This window comes from Nematostella vectensis, chromosome 3 (assembly GCF_932526225.1).
Source record: "Nematostella vectensis chromosome 3, jaNemVect1.1, whole genome shotgun sequence".
NCBI classification, from domain to species: Eukaryota; Metazoa; Cnidaria; class Anthozoa; order Actiniaria; family Edwardsiidae; genus Nematostella; species Nematostella vectensis.
In genome coordinates this window covers 10,083,277-10,111,205 of record NC_064036.1, presented here as the reverse complement: position 1 = coordinate 10,111,205, position 27,929 = coordinate 10,083,277, and the positions used below count along the sequence as shown (strand labels likewise).

At 38.6% G+C, this 27,929-nt stretch overlaps 3 protein-coding genes and 1 long non-coding RNA gene across 11 annotated transcripts in view; 2 read left to right on the top strand and 2 right to left on the bottom strand.

Annotated features, from left to right (window-relative positions):
• The first annotated feature begins 133 nt into the window (after nucleotides 1-133).
• Nucleotides 134-18,017, top strand: LOC116618697. The gene is made up of 4 exons (XR_004296300.2): nucleotides 134-386; nucleotides 496-548; nucleotides 16,257-16,346; nucleotides 17,338-18,017. It is a non-coding gene; the product is annotated as an uncharacterized LOC116618697 (long non-coding RNA).
• On the bottom strand, nucleotides 2,700-8,779 carry LOC5513280. The gene is made up of 4 exons (XM_001633470.3): nucleotides 7,895-8,779; nucleotides 5,003-5,059; nucleotides 3,988-4,314; nucleotides 2,700-3,730 (listed from the first exon to the last, which is right to left on the bottom strand). Exons 1-4 carry the CDS (start codon nucleotides 8,150-8,152, stop codon nucleotides 3,416-3,418), a joined length of 957 nt encoding a protein of 318 aa, XP_001633520.1. The 5' UTR covers nucleotides 8,153-8,779; the 3' UTR covers nucleotides 2,700-3,415.
• LOC5513279 lies at nucleotides 10,627-22,317 on the bottom strand. Of its 2 annotated transcripts, none has more exons than XM_001633469.3 (6): nucleotides 22,178-22,317; nucleotides 20,369-20,759; nucleotides 20,229-20,285; nucleotides 16,195-16,411; nucleotides 14,028-14,146; nucleotides 10,627-13,854 (listed from the first exon to the last, which is right to left on the bottom strand). In XM_001633469.3, exons 2-6 carry the CDS (start codon nucleotides 20,543-20,545, stop codon nucleotides 11,770-11,772), a joined length of 2,655 nt encoding a protein of 884 aa, XP_001633519.1. In that variant the 5' UTR covers nucleotides 20,546-20,759; nucleotides 22,178-22,317; the 3' UTR covers nucleotides 10,627-11,769. The 2 variants fall into 2 exon arrangements, with proteins under 2 accessions (XP_001633519.1, XP_048581129.1); XM_048725172.1 differs by lacking the exon at nucleotides 22,178-22,317 and adding an exon at nucleotides 21,274-21,560.
• The window catches only part of LOC5513278 (protogenin), a 42,177-nt gene continuing 36,085 nt past the window's right edge, over nucleotides 21,838-27,929 (top strand). For 4 of the 7 annotated variants that reach the window (XM_032382702.2, XM_032382703.2, XM_032382699.2 and 1 more), the window contains exons 1-3: nucleotides 22,517-22,657; nucleotides 22,742-22,855; nucleotides 27,818-27,917. The gene's annotated coding sequence lies outside the window, so the exon portion shown is untranslated. Of the gene's footprint in view, nucleotides 21,988-22,516; nucleotides 22,658-22,741; nucleotides 22,856-23,233; nucleotides 23,351-25,767; nucleotides 25,785-27,817; nucleotides 27,918-27,929 lie in introns of those variants that run through there. The other 3 variants (XM_048725169.1, XM_032382701.2, XM_048725170.1) reach the window with 3 other exon arrangements.

The window sequence follows — 27,929 nt, the reverse complement described above, 5'->3', positions numbered from 1 at the left end:
GTGCGGGAAATTGGATTCAAATTCTTGGCGCTCAAAGACCACGTGACTATAAAGCCCGCCTACTTTTGCCTTATTTGGGACACCAGGTTAGTGTTTATTTGGAGGGTTTCCTTTCCGGTTCGTATTTCCCGCCTACACAGGAATACCATGAAAGATACAGCCATATTTTTTTCAAAAGGGACGATAACGGGACTTTTTCAGCTTTCTTTTTAGAATGAAAAGCTAGTGGATACAAAGTTTCATCAAGACTTCTCTATTGTTTATGTATTTCCGTAAATCTATCTTTAAGGGTTTAGAACAGAATTTATCGAAAATGGCGGATGAAGCAACAACGGCATCGGGATATGTCCTTCTTCGTTGAGACGTCTTACCGGAGTCGTGACAAAGTAAGAAAGCACAGCACAGCATGATAAATCAAACAGGAATGGACAGAACGAGAACATTTGTAATAAAAATTATTGCGTCATTTATCAAAACTGAATTTTTATTCAACAGAACAATTGGCTCATAACAGCACTGAAAGATGTACCGAGCTTGGAACTTGAAAGGTCAGTAAATTTGTTTGTGAAGATGCAGGCATATTGAGGACCACTGCAAGCTGGCACGATCTACCTAGGAGAAAATGGTCTGCTAAATGGGTAAACGAACCTCCCAATTCAAAATCCTGGCTACGGGCCTGTTGTTATGTCTAAACATAGTGCGTGCGCCCATGTCGTTATGTTGTTATGTTGCTAGTGTGCACTAGGCATAAGTGAAAAATACAAGGAATGTTTGGAAAATTATGTCATGCAGACCCCCCATACAAGTGCGTTCCCAGAATTAGCTGAGAGGGGGTGGGTGAGCAGTCATAGGTTTTATTAGAAAAAAGCATTGTATTCAAAGATTCCTTAACCCATTGACTCCTGGCTTTTTTTGAGCTGAATTTACAAAAAAACAGACTGAAATTAGATACCTCCCCCCCTATTTTGAGTTTTATACAGCCCGTCAAAGTCAAACACAGCTGCACCTAGTCAGCGGTATCCAAGCTTTCCAACAGTGCTTTGCGGTCCCCACTTTTAATCCCTTGTCGTTGTGCTGAAGCCAGCACAAGTTGATGGTTGCTTGTATTTTTCATCAAAAATACAGCTATGAGCATATTAGGAGAGTGTCTCAGGACATCATGAAGTCTTTTGGGGCATAATTGAGTGCTTTGCTTATGGATATTTGCAAGAAAAGGTGGATTCATGATTATTTTTTCTTGTTTGGCTTTGCCCGGATGAGAAAATAATTTTCTAATGAATCACCACAGCTCTCCTAAATGCTGTCTTTTTTGAAACCAAATCGATTCCAAAATTGTTTACACTGCTATTCTGGGTCTGTATGACCTGGAATTGATTTGTTTGGCTTCGGGGTGAAAAGACTTATAAAAAAACATCTGACTTTGGGGAGAGGAGTGTTGACTGGCCCTCCCCTCGTGAATTTTCCCCTGGATCTCCCAGAATGCTTTGCAATACGTAAAGATATTTTCGTGGTTGTACAATCCTTCAAGGAATGGACATTGTGTTTTGAGGCCAAGGAAATGTACCTGGAGGATCAGAATAAAGGTATCTATTTGTGTCTTGAGCTGTGTTTGCTGATCTCTCTCCCTTGTGTGGTATTTTGAGCGTTTTATTGAGAGGGGTGATTCTGCTTTTCTCTCCTTGTTCGATTTGAGATTTGTCAAAGAACCTGTGCTATTATTTGGCTTAAGAGTAGATGCCAACACCTTGGTTGGGTGCATATCTGCAAGACCATTTATCCCTTAGACTGATGCCTGAGTATCTTCATCTTGTTGTGTTTATTTTGAAATTATGAATTTTTTGGGTTGTGGGTACTTCCCAAAGCCGGTACAGGCCGGTTGAGGGGTCAATGTGTTAATAAGAAATGACCCACTTTTGGTTGCAAGGAAAGGGTGCGCATGCACCCTGCACCCCCCCCCTCCCCTGTGTAGGTGCCTGCCATATGTGCAGCCCATGAAGTAAGTCTGGAAGAAAATACAGGAATGTGACAAAATCTGATGCTAGCCAGGAGGTGAAGTTTACAGGGAAAACTACCCTAGAGGGTAGGGCCTTAGTGGCAACTAAGACAGTAATGATGTGTCCAAGTGAAGTTACTGAATTAGCTTACAACTGTATGGGGTCTTACTCTGCCCTTATCAGTGGTTAATCTACAATAAGAAGTTAGTTTAGTAAGGCAGGGCTGTAAGTGATGCACAGCACCCAATGTAGTGAGCTGCACCGAACGTGACCTGCAGAACTTGGCAAGAGTTTGTTGACAGCTGACATTAAAATATTTGCAGTTTTTTTCTTATTAACACACTTTAAGCCCTTTTAACTGGCTGTTTAGCTTCAAGCTTTGTATCTGTACAGGGGGGAAGGGGCTGGCTGAAGACATAATTTAGAGACAAAATTCAACACTAAGATCTAAGACACTTGTTTGGACATTTTTGACACTGAAAATTCATGCTTTACATCATTGCCTTCCTCCAGAATCTGTCCATGATTATCGCTTATTTTTAAACAACAGCATCATTCACCTTATTATTTCTGTGGAGCACTGGCAGAATTTTACCTTAAAAAATTATACACTACCATGTGGTGGTGGGCCAGGTAGTGGTGGAAACGATATGTCGAATTGATTAAAGACCAAGTGTTTTCCTAGTAAGCTAAAATTTTGTTTAATAGTTTTTCTTTCATTTTATTTACATGATCTTTATACATATATACATTATAACTGATCTTAATATCACTAATTTTATTACAAGATACTAATCCTCTTGTTTGTACATTTTCAATTGGATGCTAAAAATCCAAGTCAGTCATTGAACAGGAAGTCTAACTAAAGACACCAATAATTTTCTAGGTTGTCTAAATGCTTTTGGTGGAAAAAACATTGTTAATATGGATAACATATAAGATGTTTCAGATATGATATTTGAAGGTGTCATCCAAAACTATGTTATGTGCCTTTATACTTCAACAAATAATCAGCTTGTATGGTGCATAAAGCAATATGATTTTCTACACTGCACAATCATGATTGCATACCTGCAGTATTATCTTATAACTATTCTGAAAGCACGCCCATACCCACACTTAACCCCTCAAGTAGTATTTGAATCATGAATAATTTAATGTAAGAGTTGCATCAGGACATGGTTATCCTTCCACCTCCTTGCCAACATATCCATCCATACTTGACCATTGATTCTTGTGGACTCTTAGACTCCAAGCGGCGACTTCTTGAAGTTTAGTTGTTCCCTGGTGTTGTTTATCTTTGGGTAAGGTCTATTGTCCTAGGTAACCACCTTTTATTTTATGCTCAGTGATTCCACCTACACTTGTGGTTGATATCTTTAGGCAGTGTCACAAAAACCGCTTGGTTTTCGAGCACGTGTTCATTCAGTGTAAGGTGGCGGGGGGTCATGTCTTGTATTTGACGACTCAAAGTTCATGCAGAAGTCTCTTCTTGGGATGCTCACATAGTGTTGGCAAGGCATCTCATGTACCGTATATGTCGATGACTGGCCCTCCTGGCGTGATGGGCGTTGGCTGGAGGATCCACTAGTGGGCGCAGAATGCGACTCGTCGGAGCAAGTGGCCGAGACAAGCTCCGCCTCCGAGCAGCTGAGTGTTAGGTTTGTCTGGGATGTCTGGGACTGCCGTGATGACACCATGCACTTACCATCGCCATCTGAACGCGAGAATGCAAGCTAAGACAGGAAGAACATAGGGTTAGATTGTGTCACCTATTATAGCTAGGCAAGTTTACAAAACATTAATGCAGACAAACGGAAAAGATACTGGAAGATGTGTTTGAATTGAGCTGACTGATAGAGCGGGCGTATAAATAGGTCCAAAAGAGAGTATTTCAAAATAAATAAAATTTAAACGTTTATTGGGGAACGTGTCCAGGACAAGACATTAAGGTAGAATGGTCAGACTTTCTGTAGAGTAAGGTCACCCTCACCTTTGATCGTCGTTTCGGGCACAGTAACCTGCTCTCCATTACCGCTGCGATCAGACACACGGCCAGCCCGGCGCCATATATGCCGCTAATGCCATAGACCATGTTGGATAGGGTGTACTGAATCACCTTGCAGTTCTTGGCACCACGGAAGATGTACGAGACCTGCCTGAGCTCGCTGCGGTGAAAGCACTTGCAGGTGGTCTCTGTGGTGAAATACTGACAGCGGTCAAAGCTGGAAATCATGGGGCTCACTGTGCTGAGGGTGTGCATGGCGCCAGCGAAGCAAAACAGCGCGCCAACAACAGTCAAGATGATCGAAGAGATTATCTGTGGGGAGAATATCACGTGTGAGTTAACGGGACTTCTTGTAATTCTCGTGTAATCGAAGTAATAATTATCAAACACAATAGCCCGCCAAATACAGTAAACATAAGTGGCTGATCTTGGAAGGCATCACTCGTTGATCTATAGCCCTAGTGCCATGCGATTATTTTAAAGTTGATCTACGTCATTTCAGGTCATTAGGAGTTTGCACATGTTTTCACATGCTGATGCCATACTATTGATTTGCCTAATATGGGTCGAGGCCTTTGTCTATTCTCTCTAAAAAAATAATATTTGCTATCCTTATGCTCGATTATACCCAGCAAGTAAAATATTGAATTTCACAGTCACCTACACTTCACCTTCTGCGGCAGAGGCCTTTGGAAGAGCCCACAAAGAGCGCTGAAGCTCAATGTTAGTTATTGCAGGGAGTTGTGATAGAACTCCCTGGTTATAGTATCAAAGATTGCATAAATGCATTTCCTAGACCAAGCCAATATACCAGGCTATGCATTAATATACCAGGCTATGCATTACAAGGCAATGAATTTGCCAACTATACGCCTCTATACGCCATGTATGTAAGTGTAGTTTGTTCAAGTATCTACGATATGCTCTAGGTTGACATGCTCTCTTTCACCACCTTTCGTTAAAAATGTCAGGAGACAACAACTGGCTTATATTGACTCACCAGGCACCTTGGGCGCCTCTTGAATAAGATCATGGTGTTGATTCCATTTAGCACCAGCTGAAAAGAGAGGAAACAATCTTTAGATACGTCACGCATTATCACACGATTACATTAGCCGGGAGACGACCGAGAAAAACAGCAGACAAAGGAACTAGCGTTCCACTTAGTGACGGGGGACGATTATTTAGACATTTCTATAGCACGTAAGCTAATTCATACACACAAATAGAAAGTGGCCGTTGTGTGCCAGTGCAGGGGTAGAGTCAAATATGAGTCCGTCTGCGATTTCTTACCTCATTAGCGATAAAAAAAAGATCAGAAAAATACAATGATAATATGGAATCTGAAGATTGAATGAAACAATAAAAGGAAAAGTGAATTCATTGGTTTGGTATGTCGCTAGCTAGTTCTGATGGTATTGTACGGTACCATAAGAATCTAAGATAACAATATATGTATTTTGATTATATGAAAGAATTTGGTGCGAGATCTGTTCGAGACAAATGATATAGGATACAAATTGGCCACTTTTGAAATTTAAAGTTGATCACATGTAGTGGGAAAGAATTAAGTAAACCTAGCAGAGTTTTAAAAACGTTTTGATTTTTTTATATAGTTTATTCTATGCAATTCTGATCAAAGTACTATAACAGCTTCTACACGGGTGGTTTCACGGAGATCATGTGCACGTGCCTCATTGTAGGCATATCCTTCACCATTTATCATGCCCCTCCTCGTAAACAACATCTGTCTACTCGGTGCTACACAAACATCAACACCTCTTCCTCCAAGAAACGCTTTGTTTTGCCCTCCATTCATGAGCCCATATGCTTTTCGCATTAAAAAAAGTCCGCGTATTTGTGAATCAATGACAAGAAGAAGAAAAAAGAAAGTGTAAAACAAAGAAGAAATTTTAATTGTTCAGCAAATTCTATTTTTGGATATCGCAAAATTTATAAAAGAAACAAAAATGCAACTCGGTCTAGCTCGGTTGTGTTTTGGAATTATTTTGTTTAGTGTATTTCACTCTAAATTAAGGTTTCGCCAATTTTTATTTCTTTGTTATTCAACCGTGGCCAACTAATTGCCCCCAACCATGAAGGGCACGCGGCACCAATTATGCTAATGAGCACGTGTGCTGCTCACTATATAGTCAAAAGATTTTCGATTCCCCTTGAAACCAATGTTCTTTGTTCTTTGCATCGTCCATCGCTTTGTCTGTGTAAGCGAATCTCGTTTCCCGCCATTTTTTCTAAAGCTGTTTTTTAGAGCGCGCGCGCCCGTCATTTTGGCGCCAAAAATTGCGATAAAACGGAAAAACGTTATTTTGCATATACAAACACCGTTTTGAAAATGACGTTTGAAACGATTGATTGTCGCTTGATATTGCCTCCAAGGTATTAATTCTGTGGGTAACAAAAGACTCTAACTAAATCCATACAGATCAAACAAACGCCTAATTTGTGTAATTATTTGAACTTTCAAAGATTTAACGGCTTTTTTTTCTTCAAACCAAATCAGTTTTCTTAACCAAAGATATCAAATAAGTTTCTAGTTCAAAATGTTTTGAAAAGAGCTTGTCTTAATTTTCAAAAATCCAGCCATTAAAATACCAAAGATATTTGTGGTCAAAAGATAATATCAAAATCTCAACTAATTTGCGATCCTGTGAAAGTTAAAAAAGTTCCATGTATGTGTTTTGGGAGGTCAAAGAGAAAAAGGTCTGTATATAGCTAACTTGCAAGGATGACCGAGTTTAGTAACAAAGCCGAGAAAGACAGCGCACGCTTTTGCGGTCCTTTCAACAATAAACGGCACGTGTCATCGTAACTGCTCTATTGATCCACTAGGACACATACCTCTTAGGCTTTCAATGGAACATTTGGCGAATAATAGCTATAAACAAATCCAGAATCCCATAACTATTCAACTAGCTCATTGATCGGAGACTTAGAGAAAATGAGATCCTTAAATTGCTGTTTTGAGAGCCAGTTTTGAACTTTTCTTTGCACTACTTTTTGCGAGGAAAATCACTTATGCGTCGACACGCGACCCAAGAGGTTGACTAATCGTCAGGAAATTTAGCAATTAAATTTAATAAACTTTTTGAGCGCGCGCATCATATCACCAAAAACCCACAAAAGAATGGATGTGTTTATCTCAAAAGTTATGAAAACAATTTCCTTTTCTTGTTGAAAAAATCGTATCCCCTCTTGAGCTGTACGAATTTTCATGCATATTCATAAGCGTCTTTCGTTAAGGTGCGCGTGTACTCTATTTGCGTACTCTTGACAGGGGAATAAACGTCAACTTTTACTGGTAATTATCTGAGATTGGCCAAACAAGAAAACATCCCTCTAGATTTTTCCGAAAATTAACGTAGCCAAATGGTCAGGCAAAGTTTGTAAAGAATATCCTTTTTATAATAGTTTTATTACAAGAATGTGCAATAAATCGAGATAAGATCGTTTAATTTCGAGTATTTGTTAATTAACGACTGTCTAAATAAAAACGTGAGTTATGGCTTATAAGGCACGAGGCTTGAAGCATTACTTCATCGGATTTAAGAAGAGTTTGTTCAGGTTTTTCTTCATGACAATCAAAAATTTGTCAAATTACCTGCCAAAAAGCATATACAAACTAGTGCGCACTTTATATAGCATGATTCCATCAAGTCACCCTTTCCGCAATAAACACTTTAGAAACGAACGAGGTGCAAACAGTCCCAAAACGGAAACTTCTTATTTTTTAAAAAGAAACATGCTAATGTTCCGTCGTTAGAACCCTACCACCACCGCGAAATGCGTCCGCGAAAAGCTCTTTTCAATAAAACAGGTGTAAAAAATTCAATTCGAGTATTTTTTTTTACGAAATTCAAGCGTCTTAACTTACCAGCCCTCCAGTTACGCAAGACGGGACACTGTTCTCCGTAAGAGAAATAGACGCCGTCACACTCCGTACGCTGAAGTAACCGACGCCTAGCAAAGCCCCCACGGCAAACAGCGCTGCACCAATAACTGGAAGCCCTACGTATCTCTTGCTGCAACAACCACAGGCCTTCCTTTCTTTCCCATCTCGAGTCACAGACACTTCTTTGGAGCTCATGCGAACGATGTGTTCCGCTCCGTCCGTTCTCGACTTTTTCGCCATCCCCGTAATTACTACCGTGTAATCTTTGCGAAACAGTGAATATTACGTGAGTTTCCTTAAACTGGTAAGAACTACTTGCTCTGTATAATTAAGCGACGAGTTGATCCAACTTGAAAATTGGCGGGAATTTGTGTTGGCTTGAATATAGTGTTCGTTCTCATCAAATTCTCTCTGTGGTGAATTCTTGCTGAGGACGGAGGCTTCGGGATGAACTCGTTCCTTGGATAAGAGATAAGTGCACGCTTCACTTCATCAATGGATACCTTCGGAATAATACCTCCGTTTAGTCCCGGCAACCTAGATAGAATGAATGTTGTAGTGACCCCTTATTGTGACGTCACATGTTGTATTGACATTGATTGCCTACACCTGAATGGCTCGGATACACTTGAATAGGTTTCTTCTTCAATGGCGCCAACCATTGAGGACATAAATTTGAATAAATTTCGGTACTGGTGCTTTTCTTGAATTGTTTGTCGGACGGCGTGTAGTGCGGAGTCTTTTGCAATTACTTGAAATTGTGTTACCATTCCACCTAATGTTGCCAACAGGTGTTTTCTTTGCTGGCACAAGGGCCATATACAGCGATTATGTGTTCGAATGCTCAAAGATCACAACGAGTCGAACCATTGATCAATTTATGAGAGCTTTCAAAGACCAAACCACACAAATAATCAAAGCTTATGCATTCTAGAACTCGCTGCCCCCCCTGTGCCTTCTTTTAAAGGGAGCTTGATTCTCTTTGCGGTCATTCAAAGTTTCACGTGGTCATGGTTGGTGGTAACGGGTTTAATTTAGACGGCAAAATGACAAAACATGCGTGTTTTTCGCGCGCATTTTTTCACAACATGTGAGTGATTGTTTGTAAACACATTTTCTGTATTGATTCTCTGGAGCTTCACGAACTTCTTTTTCCGTCATCTCCCAGCATAAAAAAAAGCAGAAGCGTTCGTGAAAGACAAAACTTGTACAAAGATTTTGAGCGTTCATCTAATGCTTCTCTTACAACTTGTCTAATCTCATAATGGGTTACGTTAAAAGGTCACCGCACCTATTTTTTTTATCTGCCTCTAGCTTCGATTTTTCTTTGTATATTTTGTACAAGTAGAGCGATAGAGCAAGAAACACACATGTGGCACATAAATATGTTCTTTGTTATTCCATTAACCTGCAAGAAGTACAAAAACGAAATCGATTCAAACAAATTTGAATTTGTCAAAAAAAAATTTTTACTGAAAGAATTTACGAATTAGGAAGAAGACAGCCGCGTTTAATAAAGCTATAAAAGAAAGAAAAATGGAAAAAATAATATATTTAGTGACAAAAAAAGCAAAGAAAGCTAGGAAGTACTAGTCTTCTACAATTTCAAGCATGGTTTATACTTGATGATTTGAATGTCAATGAAGATAGTATAAAAATATAGTTTACTTGTTTCCACTTTTCCTCTACATTACCATTTTGGCTGAGGTTATGTTTGACTCAAACAACTCCAAACTAAAAAATAGTCATCTGTTTTGGTTTTTATAGTGTATTTAAAATCTGTTTCCTTCTAACTAATGTTTCCTAGTACATAAAAGATGCCCTCTTATACCTTTGCTAGCTAATGACTCAATTACAAAGTTCAAATAAACGTGTGCCATTTTTTGAGACCGATTAGAAACCACGCTTACCATGGACAAAACGTGTTAACACTAGAAATCAACGCTATATCAAAACACTTGATCTGCGGGACAACACGTAACAGGTAAAAGAGCAAGGATTAGCCCCTTCTATATCGACCGCTTTACGACAATTCGAAAGAAACAACAGGTAAAGAGCAGGGATTAGCCCCGTCTATGTCGATCGCTTTACAACCATTTGACAGATTGTGCTTGACAAAGGTATTACAGGTAGTTAAGCGCCTAGATACACGCGTCCCCTATCCCTTGCGTTTATTCACGAAAATGTTTGGGCATTTCGGCCATTTTATTCTGTCACCCTACTTTAAAATGCAAGCCTTTATCTCAATACCCTTGATGACTCACTGCCTATTTCTTCGTCCTCGAAAAGGAAATGATCTCCGAGCACGCTATCTTGCGTCATGGTGATAATGCAACCGCGCCTCATTCGCAGTTCGTAATGATCTCCGCTTTAATAAACGTTCGGGGCGTTTATTAGAGGGGTGGGGGCGTTTATTAGAGAGGGGCGTTTTTTTTACAAAGTTTTAACAAACCCAAGTGCATTGGGGATCTAATCGGTCAAGTTAAATTATAGGCTGCGTGGCAAGCGTTTCTTGACATTAGGCAAGTCTCAACCAGTAGATGACAATTTAAAATTTGGATTACGGAAATTCCTATGTCGTTTGTTTTTGACTGGAGAGGGGAGCGGCGTTCATAGCAAACTTGGGGGCGTTCATTAGACAAGGAGTTCCTTCAGATAGGGAGGGTATATGGGCATTTTACAATTTAAAACTACCACACATACGAATAAGAGAATTCAACTTTCACTACATTTTTATTTCGAATTTTCTAAGCCAACTTTTTGCACGCGCGCCAAATCAAAGATATACTTTTTCCCGTCGTTTGATAAGGGTTGTAATAACTGGTTATATTGTAAACGCTTGACAACGAAAAGTCTAAGACATATTTGTTTTTACATTTTTTAATTTGATATACTACTTGACGATATATTTTTATCACTTAATTTGTACATACCCTAGAAGACATATTGAGGACTGGGGTACCATAGAATGCGTATATCTGAGATACCGAGGTGCCATAGAATGAGTATATCTAATACAATAACGGTAACGATTTGCATTTGAAAAGGAAGAAGAGAAAAAATGGAAACGGGGACAAACATACGCTCATCTGTGCTTTCTGTATGAGCATTTTAGAAACAGTTTGTACCGTATATCAAGAAAACGACAACAGTAAAATCCACAACTCAACGATAACAGTAACAGCTCGAGTGTTTGGTAGTAAAATGAATATCAACTGTAAAATGTTGAGAAACATCCCACTTCTTACTTGCTATTTTTACCCCAATAACTAATGCAATTATACCATACAATTAATAATTATACTCTTAATACTTTAAATTTGAGCGTCTTTTCAAGACACTATATACTCCTTAGTTCTCTAATTTTACTAGATCCATACTATTACAATTTTGTATCTAGACTTCAATTAGGTGGAGGGAGGGAGGGGGGGGCACTTCAACAGTCTTAGAGTAAAGTTATATTACTGTCGGATCCGTTGTATCGCGACGCCGCATTTTCAAAACATCTATTTGTTTTTGCCTTTTGGGATTTTCTGTCCGCCAGTCAAATTATTCTAAGGCAATCAGTTTTTTGCCATCTCTCGCCTAGTGTTGTTGCCTGGTTTTCTGTCGCGACACTGTCTGGTTTTCATCCAGAGGATAGCCAGGAAAGTGCACAAAGCGAGACTCTGATTGGCTCAGAATGGTTTTACTGACGGAACAGAACACCAAAACAAATCCTGTTTAGAAAACGCGGGTCGCGATACAACGGATTCCACAGTCATCACGAGTATCCCAATTTTCCTCATTCCTATATACAAGTGACAAGCCCAACTCCCCACCACCCCTACCTTCTTAAATAAGCTCCTATGGTCCTGTTATACTACTGTCTCCCAGCCACGATTCGATGCAAGCCTATTCGACTCCACCAATCTTCTGTTATCTGTCACCGACGGTACACCCTCCTTGTTAACGACACACGATCGAATGTCCCGGGAGTCAATGTGTGCCGGAGAGGGCTTAGATCTCATGTGCGCTCTCGCCAGACCCGCCCTGTAAGCTTCACCCCTGTCTATGGTTCCGATAACATCCCTTCTCATTGGCTGAATCAAGTCGGTACTGATAACCGTAGCATTACTATTTATAGCAGTTCTACCTATCGATTGTCTACTCTTTGTTCTACGGTTGCGATTCGTCGCCAGCTTTGAAGGGTATTTTTCGATATCTTTGGGACGGCTACGAGGTCTAATATTTTTTCCTTTCGGATCTTTAGTATGGCCTGACGAAACCCTCTTTTTGCGACGGTCTTCTATATTGCTTTTATTTCCTGGCTTGTCCAGGAAACCATAACCCACTTCTCTTATTTCCAGTGGAAGCTCTATATTTGGTGGTGGAATTGTCCGATTTTCTAGAAAAACACCAGTCGTCCTAGCAAACCTTCGGTTCCTTGCCAACACCTTTGATTCATTGCCATGTTCAATAAATTTAATACCCTTCTTAAATGCGACTGGATCCTGACACTGAGTCTCTCCCTTTTCCTGGAGTCTGACGTTTTTATTCTCAACAGAGGTCCGAACCTTAGCTTCCATATTAAACTTGCCAAACAAAGTGGGGAATTCTCTCATTTTGGAATCCATCGTAAGAAATGAACTGTCGAACCTTGCTAGAGTGCAATCGCCAGTGATTACAACTTTAGACTCACTGTCCGAACCACTATGGGACATAGAATCGGACATCACGTCAGAGCTTTGTCCGGACGCGTTACAAGCTTCGTATACGTCTGTTGTATCTCGAAAATGCGGACCGACGCATACGAGAGTGTCGGATTCACACGCGTTATCGTCCCCATTAGAATGCACTGTGGCGAGTTCCACCTCATCCAAACTGATAGCTGTCGATTGTTCTGGCGGTGCAAACACGACATCAATAGAATAATCCGTTTGCATATTGGGCTTAAGTTCACTTGATGCTTTATTAAGTAATTCACTCATTCCCTCCGTAGCCGCTTGAGTCAGGTTATTTTTACATCTCGTAAATTCTGTATTGTCTTGATTAATATCCGTAAATTGTCCTGGCAAGACTCGTAAAACCGAGCCATTCATAGCACTCGTTTCTAATTGGTTTCCAACAAATATATTTTCGATACTATTACCGCTATTTGCGGTATTACTATCAATATCTTTTGCATCTAAATCCTTTTCGCAATGTTTTCTTGCGTCCGTGTTTTGGCAATTTTCAGAAGCGTTTGTGATTTGAAGGCGTTTGTTATCATTAAAGAAAAAAGTAGATTTTTCCTCATCAGAGAAAATAACAGAGTTCCTTTCTATTCTTTGTGAATGTTGAGGTGAATGGGAAGACTCTGTTAGAGTGGACATATTGGCACTAGCAAGGGTGACCGGTGTAGCATCGTTTGATCCTGAAGTAGTGTCTAACTGCATAAGGGCAGAATAGTCTTGGTTATTGTTTGGTGGTGCTGATCTTGCTGCATCTTGTCCACTTATGGTATGGCAGGATTCATAAGAAGTGTTCTCCCTCATGCTTCCATCGGTCAACACAGCAGCGCTTATTTGTGCAGTGTTGTTATTATTATTGGTGGGTAGTAAATGTTGCTCTAAAGTTTGGTCCTGTTGATTGGGTGCGGTCACATAAGCACTCTCCCCTCTTACTCTCTCCTCATCGTCTCCTAGGTTCCGGTTATGTTCACAGCTAGTGGTCATAGACAGCCTTGATCCTGTCATAGATGCATCCCTTGAGGAGTAGGGTGGGGGGAGGTCTGTCGGGTCAAAGACTGGGGGTGGGACAATGTAGGAAGTAGCACCGAAGTCTTGGAAGTTGTCCACTGATCTATAGACTGGTGGTGCGTAGGGAGGCAGCATGTTGAGGTCGGTAGGGTAGGGCAGCCAGGAGTATTGCGTCTGTTCGTGGCTTGAGGAACGTGTAGAAAAGCGACGGCGAAACAATGGCTGTGGAAGAATATAAAATCATCAACTTTTAAAAAACAACATGTTTTATGTCCACTTCGTAGCTTTAGTCCGGTACAACAAAATAAAAAAGTGAATTAAAAATCATTTGTTTTTCTCATTGATTAAATAATAAATATTCAAAATCAGGAGCTGGGTGCCTGAGAAATATCAACCTGGTCTCTTCCTGCTTGTCTCGCTACAGAAGTACATCCAAGGATGGTAGCAATGAAGCAGACAAGCGAGCCAAAGATATTCAGCACACACAGCCCATACATCAGCTCCTTGAGTAGCCCTACAAGAAAGAACAACATAAGGGAAACACCATTAGATGTTTAAAGTTCTTAAAACATTTCACTTATATCAATCTAGCCAAAACAGCATAGATAAACTTTCAAGGGAATTGAATTTGATTGAAATTTGAATTTAATACAGAAGATCTACAGAAGATTGAATCGAGTGAATAATTCCAAGTTTTGGCGGGAAAATCTGAAAAAAGTATTTTCCTTAAATCCGTTAAAATTCAGAGACGGTAATACCACAAAATATTGGCGAAGTGTTTTCTATTGCAATGCTACCCACAATATAGCGAAAAATAATTTAAAGTCGAAAATTGTATGCGAAATAAGAAAATATCGTTTTGTTGTAGGTTCAAACAAAAACCTTTCAAAGACTAAAAAATATCCGCTAAATTTTGCAGATTTGTTTCCTGAAGTAATAATCATTTGACTACCAGGTTGAGATATAAAGATGACGGTAAACTAATTGGCTGACTCACTCGTCCGTTCTTGCTCATTTATTTTTTTAATCTGCCTGATGACATATAAAGTAATAAACCCTAACTAAATTGAGCAGACTAAATACTATAGATATTTATATGATCTGTCACCACACACCAAAGTCGGACCGCCATCTTGGATTTCTCCGACAATCTAGCACTTTCCGGTGATCGGAAAATTCCGACTGTGAGGTTGGGTATGACCGCTGGGAGTCCGCGGACTCGACCACAATCTACTACTTCCGTGGGAAATTGCTTCCCTTTCTAAAGAGAGTTTGTATTGCGGTCTTGGAGAAAAATCCTTTCTACAGAACCGCTTTAAAAGATATGTTGAAATCATTCATTGCCACACGTGAGGACTTTATTGTACTTCGTATAGGGGGCAATTTGGGATGAAAAAAGTATTTCTACGCAGCGGCGTACTGTAGGCAGGACTTTTAACAGGAGGGGGCCCAAAAGGGACTTTCAAGGAATTTTCTCATGTATTTTAGATAATGTCTCATACATTTACTGTATTTTTGGCTGCTAAAAGGAGGGGGGCGGGCCCCCTAGACCACCCCCCTGGTTACGCCCCTGCTACGGAGCGATTTTCTGAGTAACCTGAGTCATTCCTTCAATCAAATACTGGGCTGAACTGCAGAATACCCGTCCACTTATTTGCATTTTCCTTGTATTTACTACCTCGTTCTATAGAAATCGAGTTGTGATGTCTCATTGTTAACTCTTTGTGGACGGGTATTCTGCAGTTGCTCCCAAATACTGTAAAAGTTTATCGGCGAACTCCGAATCGGAGTATATAAATGCGGTAGAAGTGCAGTTTCAATTTTATGCCGTAAAATTCAAATCAATATTGTTCTTAGTTGTTTGGCAAAAATATTACTTGTATTTCGTGGACGAAAATCATTTTTACCTGAGGTACCAAAGTTAATTGTTATTGCGTGTTTTCATCGGTGTTTTGCGAGCGGAAGTCGACCAAATTAGCTCACTGAGCGAAGTAAATCTATCCGTAAAAATGTGTATAGGGCCGTATTCATAACAAAACGCGGTCGAAAGGTACAACAATAAGTGTGCAACACGTGAATGTGGTTGGTTTTCCCATATCTTGTAAAACGGCTTTGTAGGAAGGATTTTTGTCCAAGACCGCCATACAAACTCTTCTGCAAAATCGCTCATTTGGTCCGATTCGATCGATTCGACCCAGTCTTTCCGCGTCTTTTCTTAAACTCTGAACTGGCTTATTACAGACTTTTTTTATCACCTTTTCAAGAACTTTAAAAAAATATATTATACATATAAATTTATATTTATAACAAATTATATATGTAAATGTATTTTCCATGACTTTTAATTACTTTGGTTAGTTATCAAATTCCACAATAAATTTATCAGTTCTACAGCTCTATTACTACTGCTCAGTTGGACAGACAGTACAAAGTAGTTATTCACCAAATGGTTAGAATAATAAGGGGACACTTCCAATACATGGTAATTTTGTCAAACAGCTCAAATTTAATCATATTATTCTAGATTTTGGTATAATGTCATTTAGTGAGAAGAGTCGTTACCTGTGAGAATGTCGCAGTCATCCACCCCTTCAAATTTGTATGATGGTACACTCTGCTTGCAGGTCATTATACTGTCGCAGCATATGCACGACTGGTCAACCTCAGAGAACTGACACTCTAAGACAGACTTGAGCAGCCCACCAACCTCCCCTGTAAGTATTGTTCCAATCATGTGAAGAACCACACAGACTGCCGAGAAAAATGTAAACAGACCCATCTGAAATAAGAAAAAATAACAATTTAGTCTCCATATTTATAATTAAAAAAAAACTTCTAGAGCACACTCCCCATGACAAGATCAACATAGTTGTAAATTGCTTCATGGATGATTATAAGGCATGGTGACCCCCTGATTTAGAAGCAAAAAAGTGTGTATTTACAGTCGAGAGAGTAATCTATTTGAACTTAATGCATAAACTATCAAAGGTGCATACATTGTGTTATTTCCAGAAATTTTGCAAGCAACTGTAAAATAGGGATTTTGAACACAGAATGCAAAGTTAATTAGCTGGATAAATCAATTAGCACACTATACCACACTCATCTAAAAAATACTGTATACGAGTGGTTGTTAAGAGACATTTACAATTGTTTTCTACTAAGCCTATTCTGATGAAGCCAATAATTATTTAATTGACATAGAAAATGTGATGCTTAATTAAAAAAGGTAAGTAAAGATAACATCAGTAACTAGTCAACTATCTTGAAAGACCCTGAAGACATGAAAGTACAATACACATGGAAGTACAATACAAATATAAATACGGGTTTTCAAAAAACATAGCACTTATAACAGCAATCTAGTAATACCATTATTTGCATGGGTTTTTCTAGTAAGAACACACTTTTTCATCAATAAACTGTCTTAAAAAAAACAAAACTATTCAAAACATAAAAACAATAACTACTTTGAACAGCAAGATATTTCCTAATGGGTGATGTATGGCAAAGATAAGCTTAATTCATGCCCAGGGTTAAAGTATTAAAAGAAAAAACAGGACATGAAGTAACATAAATAAACAGAACATTTCCTATGAGCTAGTTTCCATCAAACTGTAATGTCTACTCTGTAAAAGATACTCATATTGAAAGTGGGGATGTTTCAATTTTTTTAGTATATTAAATTGTTTTCTTCAATTTCAGATACATTAGATTCCCAGATACATCAGAACTAAATATATATCTGGGGAAGATGAAATAGTGTGAAAGATAATAAGGCTCCTGTCTAGGAATATTAATCTACTTAGCTAACCCAAAAGAGTTTGTAAGCTTTTGGGCAAATGGACAGCGTACAATAACAAATTACTTCATTTTACGTCTATGGATGAGAGGATGTCAAATAAGAAGAGCTGACTATAAATAAGTCATTTCTACTATGGTTACTCAAACTCACCTGTTAATGGTGATGGCAAAAGGAGCAGTCCTTTTTAAGTGTTTCTTTTTCTTGACAAATTTTAGTTAAGTAGGTATATTTTTCATTATAATTTCTCATTTCAGGCTCTTTGAGTCTCAAATAGTCTCTGAAAATTGACAAAATTTTGTAAAATCTTGAAATCTCTGATAACCTCTACACAGGGAATTTTGTAAGTTATGAAAAAAAAAGAGTTTTGAAATTCATAACATAAACAGAGAGAACTCATCCTTCATTTGTTAGCCTGAATCTATTTGTATCAACCAAAAAAAAAAAACATAAAATCTTAGGAGCATCCTTAAGTGATGCAGGTCTTGGTATCTATAGCTTTAAGAATTTTTATTTGGTGTAAAAAAATCCCAATCTTTGTGTTTGGAGTAGTAAATCTCAAAATCTTGAATGATTTTGCTAGTAAAAAATGGATAAAAATTGAGTTGTTTGGCACAGCCGCCTGTGATTATGCTACCTTGGAATTAAAGGGCCTCTGCAGCCTAACTTTTGCTCTTGTTTTCAATCAATACATGAATACAAATCATAAATCCTAAAATAATCATAATTATCCTAAAACAAAATATTAATGCTGCAATAGCTTCACTAATTTAGCAAAACGATTGGTGACTAACATATACTTTTTAAATATAATAGTATTATATAATAGTGATTCGTATGAAAAGGGGTAGAAGACGTAACCCTGGCATATCCTAAACTCTGGCACCCAGGACAGGTTCATCCTTTGAAAAATAGTATTTAAGTTCTTTTAACATTCAAAATACTGTAATGGAAATTGGAGTTGAAGCATGTGAATATTGTTAGCATATGAATAATTATTTTAAAATTTGCAGGAACAAAGTGTAGTTTGAGGTGTTAAAAATAATTTGAAATGTCCCCTACTGCTGCCTGATTTTAATTTTTTTTATTGTTTTTAGCCCAGACAATTCGATTTAATACTGTGTGAAGCTAATAGGATGCAGAGTCACTCAAACCAGGTATTTTGATAGAGGCAGTATATATGGAATACACTATCCTTCTACCTTTAAAAATCAAGAAATTGTTTCAAAACAAAACCCAATTCTTGCTAATTTCAAAGTAAAATAAAAAGAAGGTATGTGCTAATCAAGTGGTCATAGTTCAAAACTCTAAAGGTATTAAGAAGTTATTTGGTCAGTGGAGCAAATCGGATACACTCTTTTTTTTATAAGAACGTCTAATTCTCAGTTGATGCTGGGCCGTTCTTATTTTGGAGCAATTTAAGGCAGAAGGTGTTCTTAACGATATTCTTAAATTTTAGTGTATATAAGATTATAATACCCAATGAATTATTGTGGAGATAATTAAAGAAATGATCAATAGCAATAAGAAAGTTGTTACTATGAGCACTTTTTGCTGCTATCTGACCCTCTACATGTTTTTAGCATGTTTTTAAAATTTGGTGACATCTCAGGCTGGACGTTTTTATAAAAAAGTTTCTTATAAAAAAGAGTGTACTGAAACTTTTAGGATAAAAAAGTATTATATGACATATTTTGTTATCATTTAGAATAAGTAAAAGTGTGTGAAGCCAGACCCTCCAATATGTCATTTAGAGTGTGGACAAAATACAACTATAAATTTTATCACTGCGGTCGTGTTAAGATGCCTATATTTTGTCTTCGTTTTTTAAATAAAATTTTAAACCTGGAAGCGAGTTCCATTTGACTTGTAAAGCTGTTAAGCTAGATAATAATCCTACACAAGGGATACACAGTAACATGTCAGTCATATGCATTTTTTAATGGTACAATTCTGAGCATTAGCTGTTGGGTTATAACATCTGTAATAAGGCCATATTGAAACAGACATACGCGATTCACACAATATGCGAGATTTGGGTGTAAATTTAGTTAAAGAGGGCGTGCGTGCCTGAGAAAAGTGTGAAAATCCTATGCGTGCGCTGATACTAAATGCAATTTTAAAACTTCCAAAAGCGCAAAAGCAGATAAGTGGAATATATCAGATCCTGCGTTTAATAAAAACACATTTCAAGAAAACATACATAATTATGGCAATTGCAATTGCGCAAAATGTAATAAGTGCGCGGGATTGAATTTTCAGACAAAATATAAATTATGTGCACGAAACCGACTGTAATGTCTACCAAGAAAAAAAAAAATCCTCGCCAACCACAACGGAAAGCGAATAAAAGAAACACCCACTCGTATCGGATCATTCCCGCAATATTTCTCCTACATCGGAAATAGCGCTGTACTGAATTTGGAAGGGGACTCGAGCTGGGGTTTAATACATTTTTCTATTGAGGATTAACTTTGCAGCCAGGAATAGCTGAAGATTACATTTTGGTTGGACAGACGTGAGGACGTGGTTATTTTTAAGAAAGAGCTAAGATGTATTGCAACGAGAAGGAGACAGCAGGCGCCTCGGTATGAAATAGGAAACTCTGCGATTATAATTTTCCGTTCAATGTCTGATGCTACGTCTGGTAGACAACTCAAGCGAGAATCGAATGTTTCTCACGGTACAACTCACGAAATATATATATTTTTCAAATGAGTTAATTTTGAGCCTTAGGTAATTTATAGCGTTGAATTTAGACAGTTTTATTTTCGAGCTAGGAAGGCGAACTTACCGATAAAATTGTCGAGTGCCGCCAAGCAACGATTCCAACACCGCCACTAAAGAAAACCTGCCGAAAACAAACCCATAGGGTTAGTGTTGGGACGCTACACTACGTCTCACAATGCAGTAGATATTTGAATAGTTACTTACTGTAAAACCGGCCCAGTAAGGGCAGGCATTGCGAATGCGATCTGATTCAGACAGAGCAAACGCAGCGAAGGACAGGCCAGTTAACGACAGCCCTAGTATGACTTGAACCACACCGAACCCTAGTGTAGTTCGGCGAATTTTCAAGCGTTGCTGATATGCTATGTCGTGTGTAGGCATACTGCGTATGAAGGAGTTCTTCTACAACACCCATGTCGATTTTTGTCGGTTTCTGGCCGATATTACTGGGATAATTCGCCGTCTATAGGCCTCCGTGCACTCCATCTTCGACCCGGGTTGTCTGTCAGTCACGGAAGAGTTGGGGGAAACCAGTTGGCCTCGTTCTCGTGTGTCGATTTCAGTCGCGTTGAACACAAGGCGTCGGGAAATTAATCTAGAAAAAAATACCAAAATCTTCTCAAACGAAGCACGAAACCGATTCGAGTCGCAGACTAAAGGTGATTTGGCAAAGCTGGATTGAGCTTTCTTCGACCCAATCTGTGCGCTTGGCAGTTTTACCGTCTGCGAATACTCGCAAACATATAAAGATCCAAGTGTCAGTCTCCCAGACATAGCAAGGTTGTTTTCACGAGTGAATATCAATTAGGCGGGGAATCCTTTGTTCTGAGGCCGCGTCCTATTGGTTTAAAAATTTATCTATTTGAAGACACTGTCAACCTGCCGTAGGCCATTCGTTCTCCGTCGAGAAATATTAAACATATCGGCACGGAATCGAAATTCGCTAATTGGAACAATTTAAAAAAACGTGCTTCAAACAACGACAGAGCTACACAGAATCGAGTTCCCTCTTAGTGTAAGATAAAAGTGTGAACTTATATAAAGGTTGAATTTGCCCGATTATATAATCCTTTCTAGCTTAGTATAAAATAATAAATTGACCTTTATACCCCAATAATTCCAAGGCGTTGCTTCTGATCTCAACCGTTTTCTTTCTATGCTATCTGCCTTCTCGTGCCGATGTTACGCCCTTTTATAACATAGGTTTAGTCAATTTCAATGTATTTGTAAAGAGTGGTTTTAGCCATTGTGCGAAGGAAATAAAGAGAGAAATAAACCCGCTACCGTGAGCCACTAAAAAATATTTTTTTTAACAAAGTGTGAATGTGTGTTTAGACATCCAGATCCATTGTACATGTGGTGTGATTTTTGTCGCCTTTTGCATAGAGACCGATATCAGAATACCAATCGACAACAGGTATTATACAATGGATCTCGGGCGAAACGCACAAAACATTACGAAACCCTAACAAACCAATCGCGTGAAAAAGGGAGGGTCGGAGAAACACTTTCGACCCCACAAGACAAGCGATCCATGGTGGCGCGCCGCATTTGGACACGTTTAAAATGACTTGTCTTTCAGATGGCTTATCCAGGAAATATTAATGAGATCGTATATCATTTACCCAGACTAACAACAGAATCCTATTCTAACGCAGAAGCTTTTAAACGAAATAAGAGAAAAAAAGTATGTCTAGGTGTTTTTCATTGAAAATGCTCAGATCACACTCGAAAGTTTGCTGTTTTAACCGCGTCTGACTGGACCACGAGGCCTTTGGCTCACAATGGCACCATGAGATAAGAGGCCCTAGGATGAAAAGAATGTAAGGAGTTATATCAACGAGAATAGTGCGATGTTTTCTCTCTCTGTCCCATGGTTTGTAGTTATAAAAAAGTATACTCTGCTTATTGTTTCTGGAAAAGCACGAGTCTGCCCATTTCCAGTCACTTGTAGATAGAAGACGAATATTATTAAATTGGCAGAATTTTCAATAGATTTTAAACCGTTCATACCTTCTAGATTCGTAATTGCTTTCTATTGTTATTTTCTTTTCTACGTCTGTTCATACAGAATAGTTTTCCTTCTTTTTTGTTGATACGACAGGAATTTGGGTCTCTTCTATGGTTGCGAGAGTGAAGTCTCTTCCTTCAGTTTAGCCTCATTATCTCGGGGATAGGCTGAGAGAAATGAATTTACCCCACGCGTCAATCGATTGTGGTTACAGCTGCCAATAACCGCCAGGAAACCGTGTCTCGAGGCAATCTACGAATGCATTACCTCCTGGCATTTGACACAACCAGGAAAACGTCCAGCGTCACCGGTTGAAAGCACTATTATCGATTCAAGCCACTTCGCTGGTCTTTTTACCCAGTAGGAATCTTGTGGGAGAATTTATTGCTGTCGGTGATGTTGTTTGTTTGAATGACATATTGAAGTGGAACTGAGGCGGTGTCTGGTCATTGGTTCAGCACCGACGTATTTTTTTATGTTTGGTAGGAAATTACGTCTCGACTTGTTTTAAAAACAAAATAGGGTGGAAGTGATGTCAATCTAATTCTTTTGTGTCTGGCTTTCAGGATTTTGGTTTCACCGCAAAGTTACTTTGTCGCTTTCAAGCAAGAAAGAAATACACTCAGCTAAAAACACAGACTGGAATGGAAAGTACTGAAGGAAATACACCACACCTTCAGGTAAATGAGATAAACGGTCTTTTAAAATCCTTTAGAATATTGACTTTTCATGGCTTTGTTTCCCCCTCTTTTTATCCTTGAATAAAGCGCTCTTAACTTTCAAACAGAAGGATTTGGGGAAAACAAAAGTGGAAAAGAACGTATATATTACAAAAGGTCTTACAGATACTGTGTTTTAACCGCTTGCGTAGTATTTTCCAGGTTTTGAAGAATCGAGCAAAGCTGGAGGATTTGCATTTGACTATGTTTTTTTAATCTTATTCATATCATTTCTCAAAGGCCTAAATCATTAAAATAATCCTTCGTGGAAAAGCAAACACCCACGTCGAATTATATAACAAATCACTTTTATTTGTTTATATTAGTTTTTTTTCTAAGTGATTTTGAATGACAAAGTAGAAGCTCCCCAAGCAAAAGTACCATTAAAAACAAGGGCGAATAATTTCTTGACCGGACGACAGCACAACACCCCGATTAATATTCCGACACCATAAGGTGAGAATAACTAAATTGTGAGATATAAAAGCAAAATGGATTTTTACAAAAAGCTGTTTTGTATTTAAGCCTGACCACACCGACGTTAAGAAATATCGAAATATTTTGAGGATTTTCTTCGTTCATATTAGTGTTTTATTTTGTAAGTTAGCGTAGTATAAATGCGATGTGGCTGTGTATTTCTGCTGGGACTACGAATCTCGAACCACGAATCTTTAACAAATCTTTTAGGGTACCACTTTCATCGACTTCCTGGAAGGTTGTGTTGTGAAAAAAAGCTGGCAGAGTTCTGCTAAATGTAAACATACATATTAAGTGTAGGCAAGCACATATAAGGAACCGGCATAAAAGTAAAAAATCCCGATGAAAGAATAATGAAACAATCTAGTAAGCTTTCACAAAATCTAGGGAATATGTAATACAGCGTTCTAGGGGATAGAGAAAAATCGATGACACAAGAGGGGTCTTCTTGCTACGTAAGTAAATATCTAATGGACGCGAGGACGCGACGCCCATGATGGCCGACTTATCAGCTAGGAACAAAAGAAAGGTACCAGGAAAAAAAGTGTTCACTTCTTTATGCTGCTATTGCAATTTAGAGACGGTATTAACTTTGCGAAAAGGCTTCTTTTACCTCTTCTACATTGAATACATTTTAAAAGTGACAACTGTTTATATTACGGTCTATCTGGTGAGAGACGAACCCTTTCGCGTTCGAGAAGCTAACCTACAATTCAGACAGGTTACTTAAAACTTTAGTCGTAGCAAAATTAGAAAAAAAAATAGGAGCAATGGTTTTAATAATGCGGCAATTTCCTGGATTTCTGGAAACTAAATAGCGTTTAGTTTCTCCGATTGAACCCTTTGTCCAGATTCGCAACAAAAGCTGAAAAGATGTATAACAAAACCTAGACATACTTGCTATTTTTATTAAGTAATCCAAGTATTTCTTAGATTGGCCTGAAAAATATGTTATCGAAGTGTTAGCAAAGACGCAACCATAGTAATTATTCGTATAATTTTGTCATTGCGAAACGCCTGATAATATAAGGTAGCCGTTTAAAGAAAACACCATGACCTGTTTTAATTTACAATTGTAATTTTACAGTATGTCTGCCTTTAGGGAAAATAATATTTATAGATAGGGCAGCGGTAGAAAGGGCCTGGATTAGGGTGAGTTTGCTTACAGTATATGTATATAAGCTTGTAAACGCCAGGGAAAGAAAACAGTACAGTCTGGGATAATTTATCTAAAAACTTGCATTCCTTTTTCTCATAGCTTGTCTTTCTTTTACACCTAGTTGAGGCAATTATTGCATACCAAAAGAACTTGGCCTTTTGTTTAGGGTGTGTTCTTTTATGTAGAAAAGCTTGTAAACGCAGGGAAAGAAGGTTATCAAGCTTTGATTCGGTCAAAACAACAAAGGAAATATGATCAGTTTAGCGGTTTCAAAATCGTTATTCAGACATCAATTATAGAATGTCATTTAAATTTTAATGCCGACAGATTGCGTAAAGGCTTGGTTTAAGGAGGCATATCTATGTCAGATGGTACTGGTAGAAGCACGCCGCTTAGATCCAACCTCAGTCATCACGGCGTACCACCAGTATAACGACTAATGATTCTGGATTAAGGCTTTCATATCTCTTTTCTAATCCAAACACAACCGCACCACAATCAAGCCACAGACTTGGTAATATAGTGACGACTGTTCCAAGCGGCCTTTTTAGTTGCCATAGGCACGAAGACGCAGACGAAATTTTTTTTTGGTCGCCGTCTGCCTCCAATAGTTAGTTTTTTTTAGCCTTTCACAGTGAAGTGAAAAAATATTGTTTAGTATTTGCTACCTTAAGAGATTTGTTTTGTAGCTCTAAGCAATCCGTGTTCCCAATAGGTCAGGCTTTGTTTCCTAATAGCGCCTGATTTATATCCCTTAAGTCACCATCAGTTTGAATAGACAATGTTTTTATTTAATTAGATCTTTTTACAATGGCTGTTTACCATTTAATCGGAAATTCCGGAATAAGATCCTAGTTTTTTCCGGGATGCCACAATGGTAAGAAAAAGTTTCCTATATTACAGAATTTTCGGAGTGAGTTGGGAACCATTTGCTTCTTTACCCAGAAATTCTATTTTGGGGGTTCGGGGAATAATGGCCGATGGGGGCCTCGGTCAAATATTCCATGGAAACCTAGCCTGATTTATCAGAATGCACGTGATTAAATCAGGTATGGAATTGCCAATGGTACAATACACGATTTTCCTGAATTTCTGGTATCCCCGATGAAAGTGGACTACCTCTCAAGCAACTCCAGTGGGAGGAATATGTACAATTTACAAAATAACCAGAAGTACCGGAATTTCCGATTAAATGGTAAACAACCACCACCGAATTGCCGACCTCTATGGCGCGGTAGGAGGCCAAGTCACCGGGTAAAAATCACAACAGAATAACGTGCTCGAAACCCCCCCCTGTGGCATTATGGAAGGATTGACATACATGGTTTTGAAATTCTATTTATAATTACTCAGCAGTTAATACTTACAACAGGTCCTGTTGACAACGTGACTTTCTGGCTTTAAAAAGGAAATTTACGAAATTCAATAGAAAATATCGCAAAAGTTCACACAAATCAGCCAAAAGGATGACTAATATATCAACATTTTGAGACGGTTTTAATCCATGTGAGTTTTCACTAGCGAAGCAGGCGCAGGAGTTTTCGTTAGTTCGCTTTGTTTTGTGGAATGAGAACGAAACACGGATGGATTATTCATATTCGTCTGTAATTTGTTTGACGAACAGGGCGTCACATAGCCTGGGTACCAGAGGCTCGAGCTCAAAGCTTCACACACAAGCTCCAAGACCGGCGTGTCAGTAAACGGGAGTGAAAACTCGAGCCTCTGGTACCAAGGCTAAGCGCAGTTTGCAAGATGGGTCTGTCGGGTGACGCTATAAGATATTGGCCTCTGGCTCGAAACAAAACTTTTTATACCTACGATACATCAAATTTGTCTTAGTCGATAATAATTTCAAAAGGAAAAAAATCTAGTCGTGTTATTCAAGTGATATTAGGTAACGCTATAAGATCTTTTCGCAGGCTCTAAATCTTCATATATCTAGGGTACGCGAAATCTGTTTACCCTTTTACCTATCTAATCACTCAAAGACATGAATAATATTCATTCAAGAGGAACGTGCTACGTATCACTTTTGTAAGGTCAAGGTCGTAATACAAAAGGCGGTTGGAAATAAAGCGCTTTTTTTCGTAAACAAATAGCTAAAGCTCAATTCTTGAGTATTACGCAAAGCCAGATGTTTAGAATTATAAAAGCTATCCTGTTTAGCTGTGTTTTAAATTGAAATATTTACCTGTTCCTGACGTGGCAGTATTCCTGCGCATGCCACTTTGTAACTTTCAAGGTTAAACTCAATAGACATTGAATTTCTTGAAAAAAGTCATTTGTTGGCTATTGAGTAATTCTTTCCCTACACAAGAATTGGAAATGGGAAGTTTTTTTTTATTGACGATCGTTTGCAAATGTTCCGCGTAAGAGAGACAAGAGAGAGGAACCCAGGGCGCCGCAGCCCGAGAAAGCGTGGCTGAGGGGAGGGGAAAGATATCATTAAGAAACACGAAATAGTAAATATTCAGATTTCTTCCCCAGGTAGCAAACAATTAGCTGCTAAATTTGAAAAAGCCACTAGGGAAAAATCTAGAGACAAATTCATTTGGTTTGCCAGACAAACAAGTAACCAACAATACAAGTAACCTGTTACGCTTTCAAATCTCGAACCTCGTAGGGAGATTTAGAAGACTATACTTTGATGGTTAGCGGTTGCGGGGCGGGCGATGTTTACGTTTGATCTTCGTCGAGAGATTGTTGGACGAAAAAAAAATACTAGAGGGAATAATTTGTACACGATGCCTAATGTGTACTTTTTAAATGAGTTTTTTTTAAACCTTTTTTTCCAATTTAATGCTTGTTATTTTAATTCGTGCAGTGGTTAGTTAAGTGTCCTCACCGACGTTACTGATGGCACATGGCGGAGTTGCCATCGATCTGAGGTTTAGCTCACTATGGCTGCTTGGCTTCGTGTGGGTCTCACAAACCCACTTATGTAGCGCCAATGACTTAGGATTAGGCCAAAAGGCTGAACATACCTGAATGGGTTTCAACCTTTTCCGGGGGTTTTCAGATAACTAGACAGGTACTTGTTACTGGGTTCTAATTACCAGACAGGATTCGCGACTTGCTCTAGGCAGACTTGTCACACAGTGTCACTCGAGTCGAAATGTTTTTGTCTAGACGACAGTAATCTGTCAGATTTTTTAAGCGGACACAAGAAATTTAAGGTTATACAATTTAGATATTTACATACGAAGTGTTCATTAACTTAAAGGTTTTGTCAAAAAACTCATCTGCCCAGACACATTCATTCAAACTTTCGTCCTTTTTATTCCCAGATGTCTGGGCAAATTGACAATGAAGAGATAACGGAAGTAAAGTAGTAAAGCTGGTGTGTTGTCGATGGTTGGTTACCTCTAGCAGGGATGACTATTTAAGGTTAGTCTACAA

Excerpts from the sequence above, each read along its gene's own strand:
- LOC5513280 (XM_001633470.3), bottom strand. The coding sequence starts at position 8,152 with ATGGCGAAAAAGTCGAGAACGGACGGAGCGGAACACATCGTTCGCATG. Across the intron at positions 5,060-7,894 it reads CTTGCGTAACTGGAGGGCTG|CTGGTGCTAAATGGAATCAA; the intron begins GTAAGTTAAGAC and ends CTCTCTTTTCAG. Across the intron at positions 3,731-3,987 it reads GCCCGAAACGACGATCAAAG|CTTGCATTCTCGCGTTCAGA; the intron begins GTGAGGGTGACC and ends TTCCTGTCTTAG.
- LOC5513279 (XM_001633469.3), bottom strand. The coding sequence starts at position 20,545 with ATGCCTACACACGACATAGCATATCAGCAACGCTTGAAAATTCGCCGA. Across the intron at positions 20,286-20,368 it reads CTTACTGGGCCGGTTTTACA|GTTTTCTTTAGTGGCGGTGT; the intron begins GTAAGTAACTAT and ends TGTTTTCGGCAG. Across the intron at positions 14,147-16,194 it reads TGACTGCGACATTCTCACAG|GGCTACTCAAGGAGCTGATG; the intron begins GTAACGACTCTT and ends TCTTTCTTGTAG.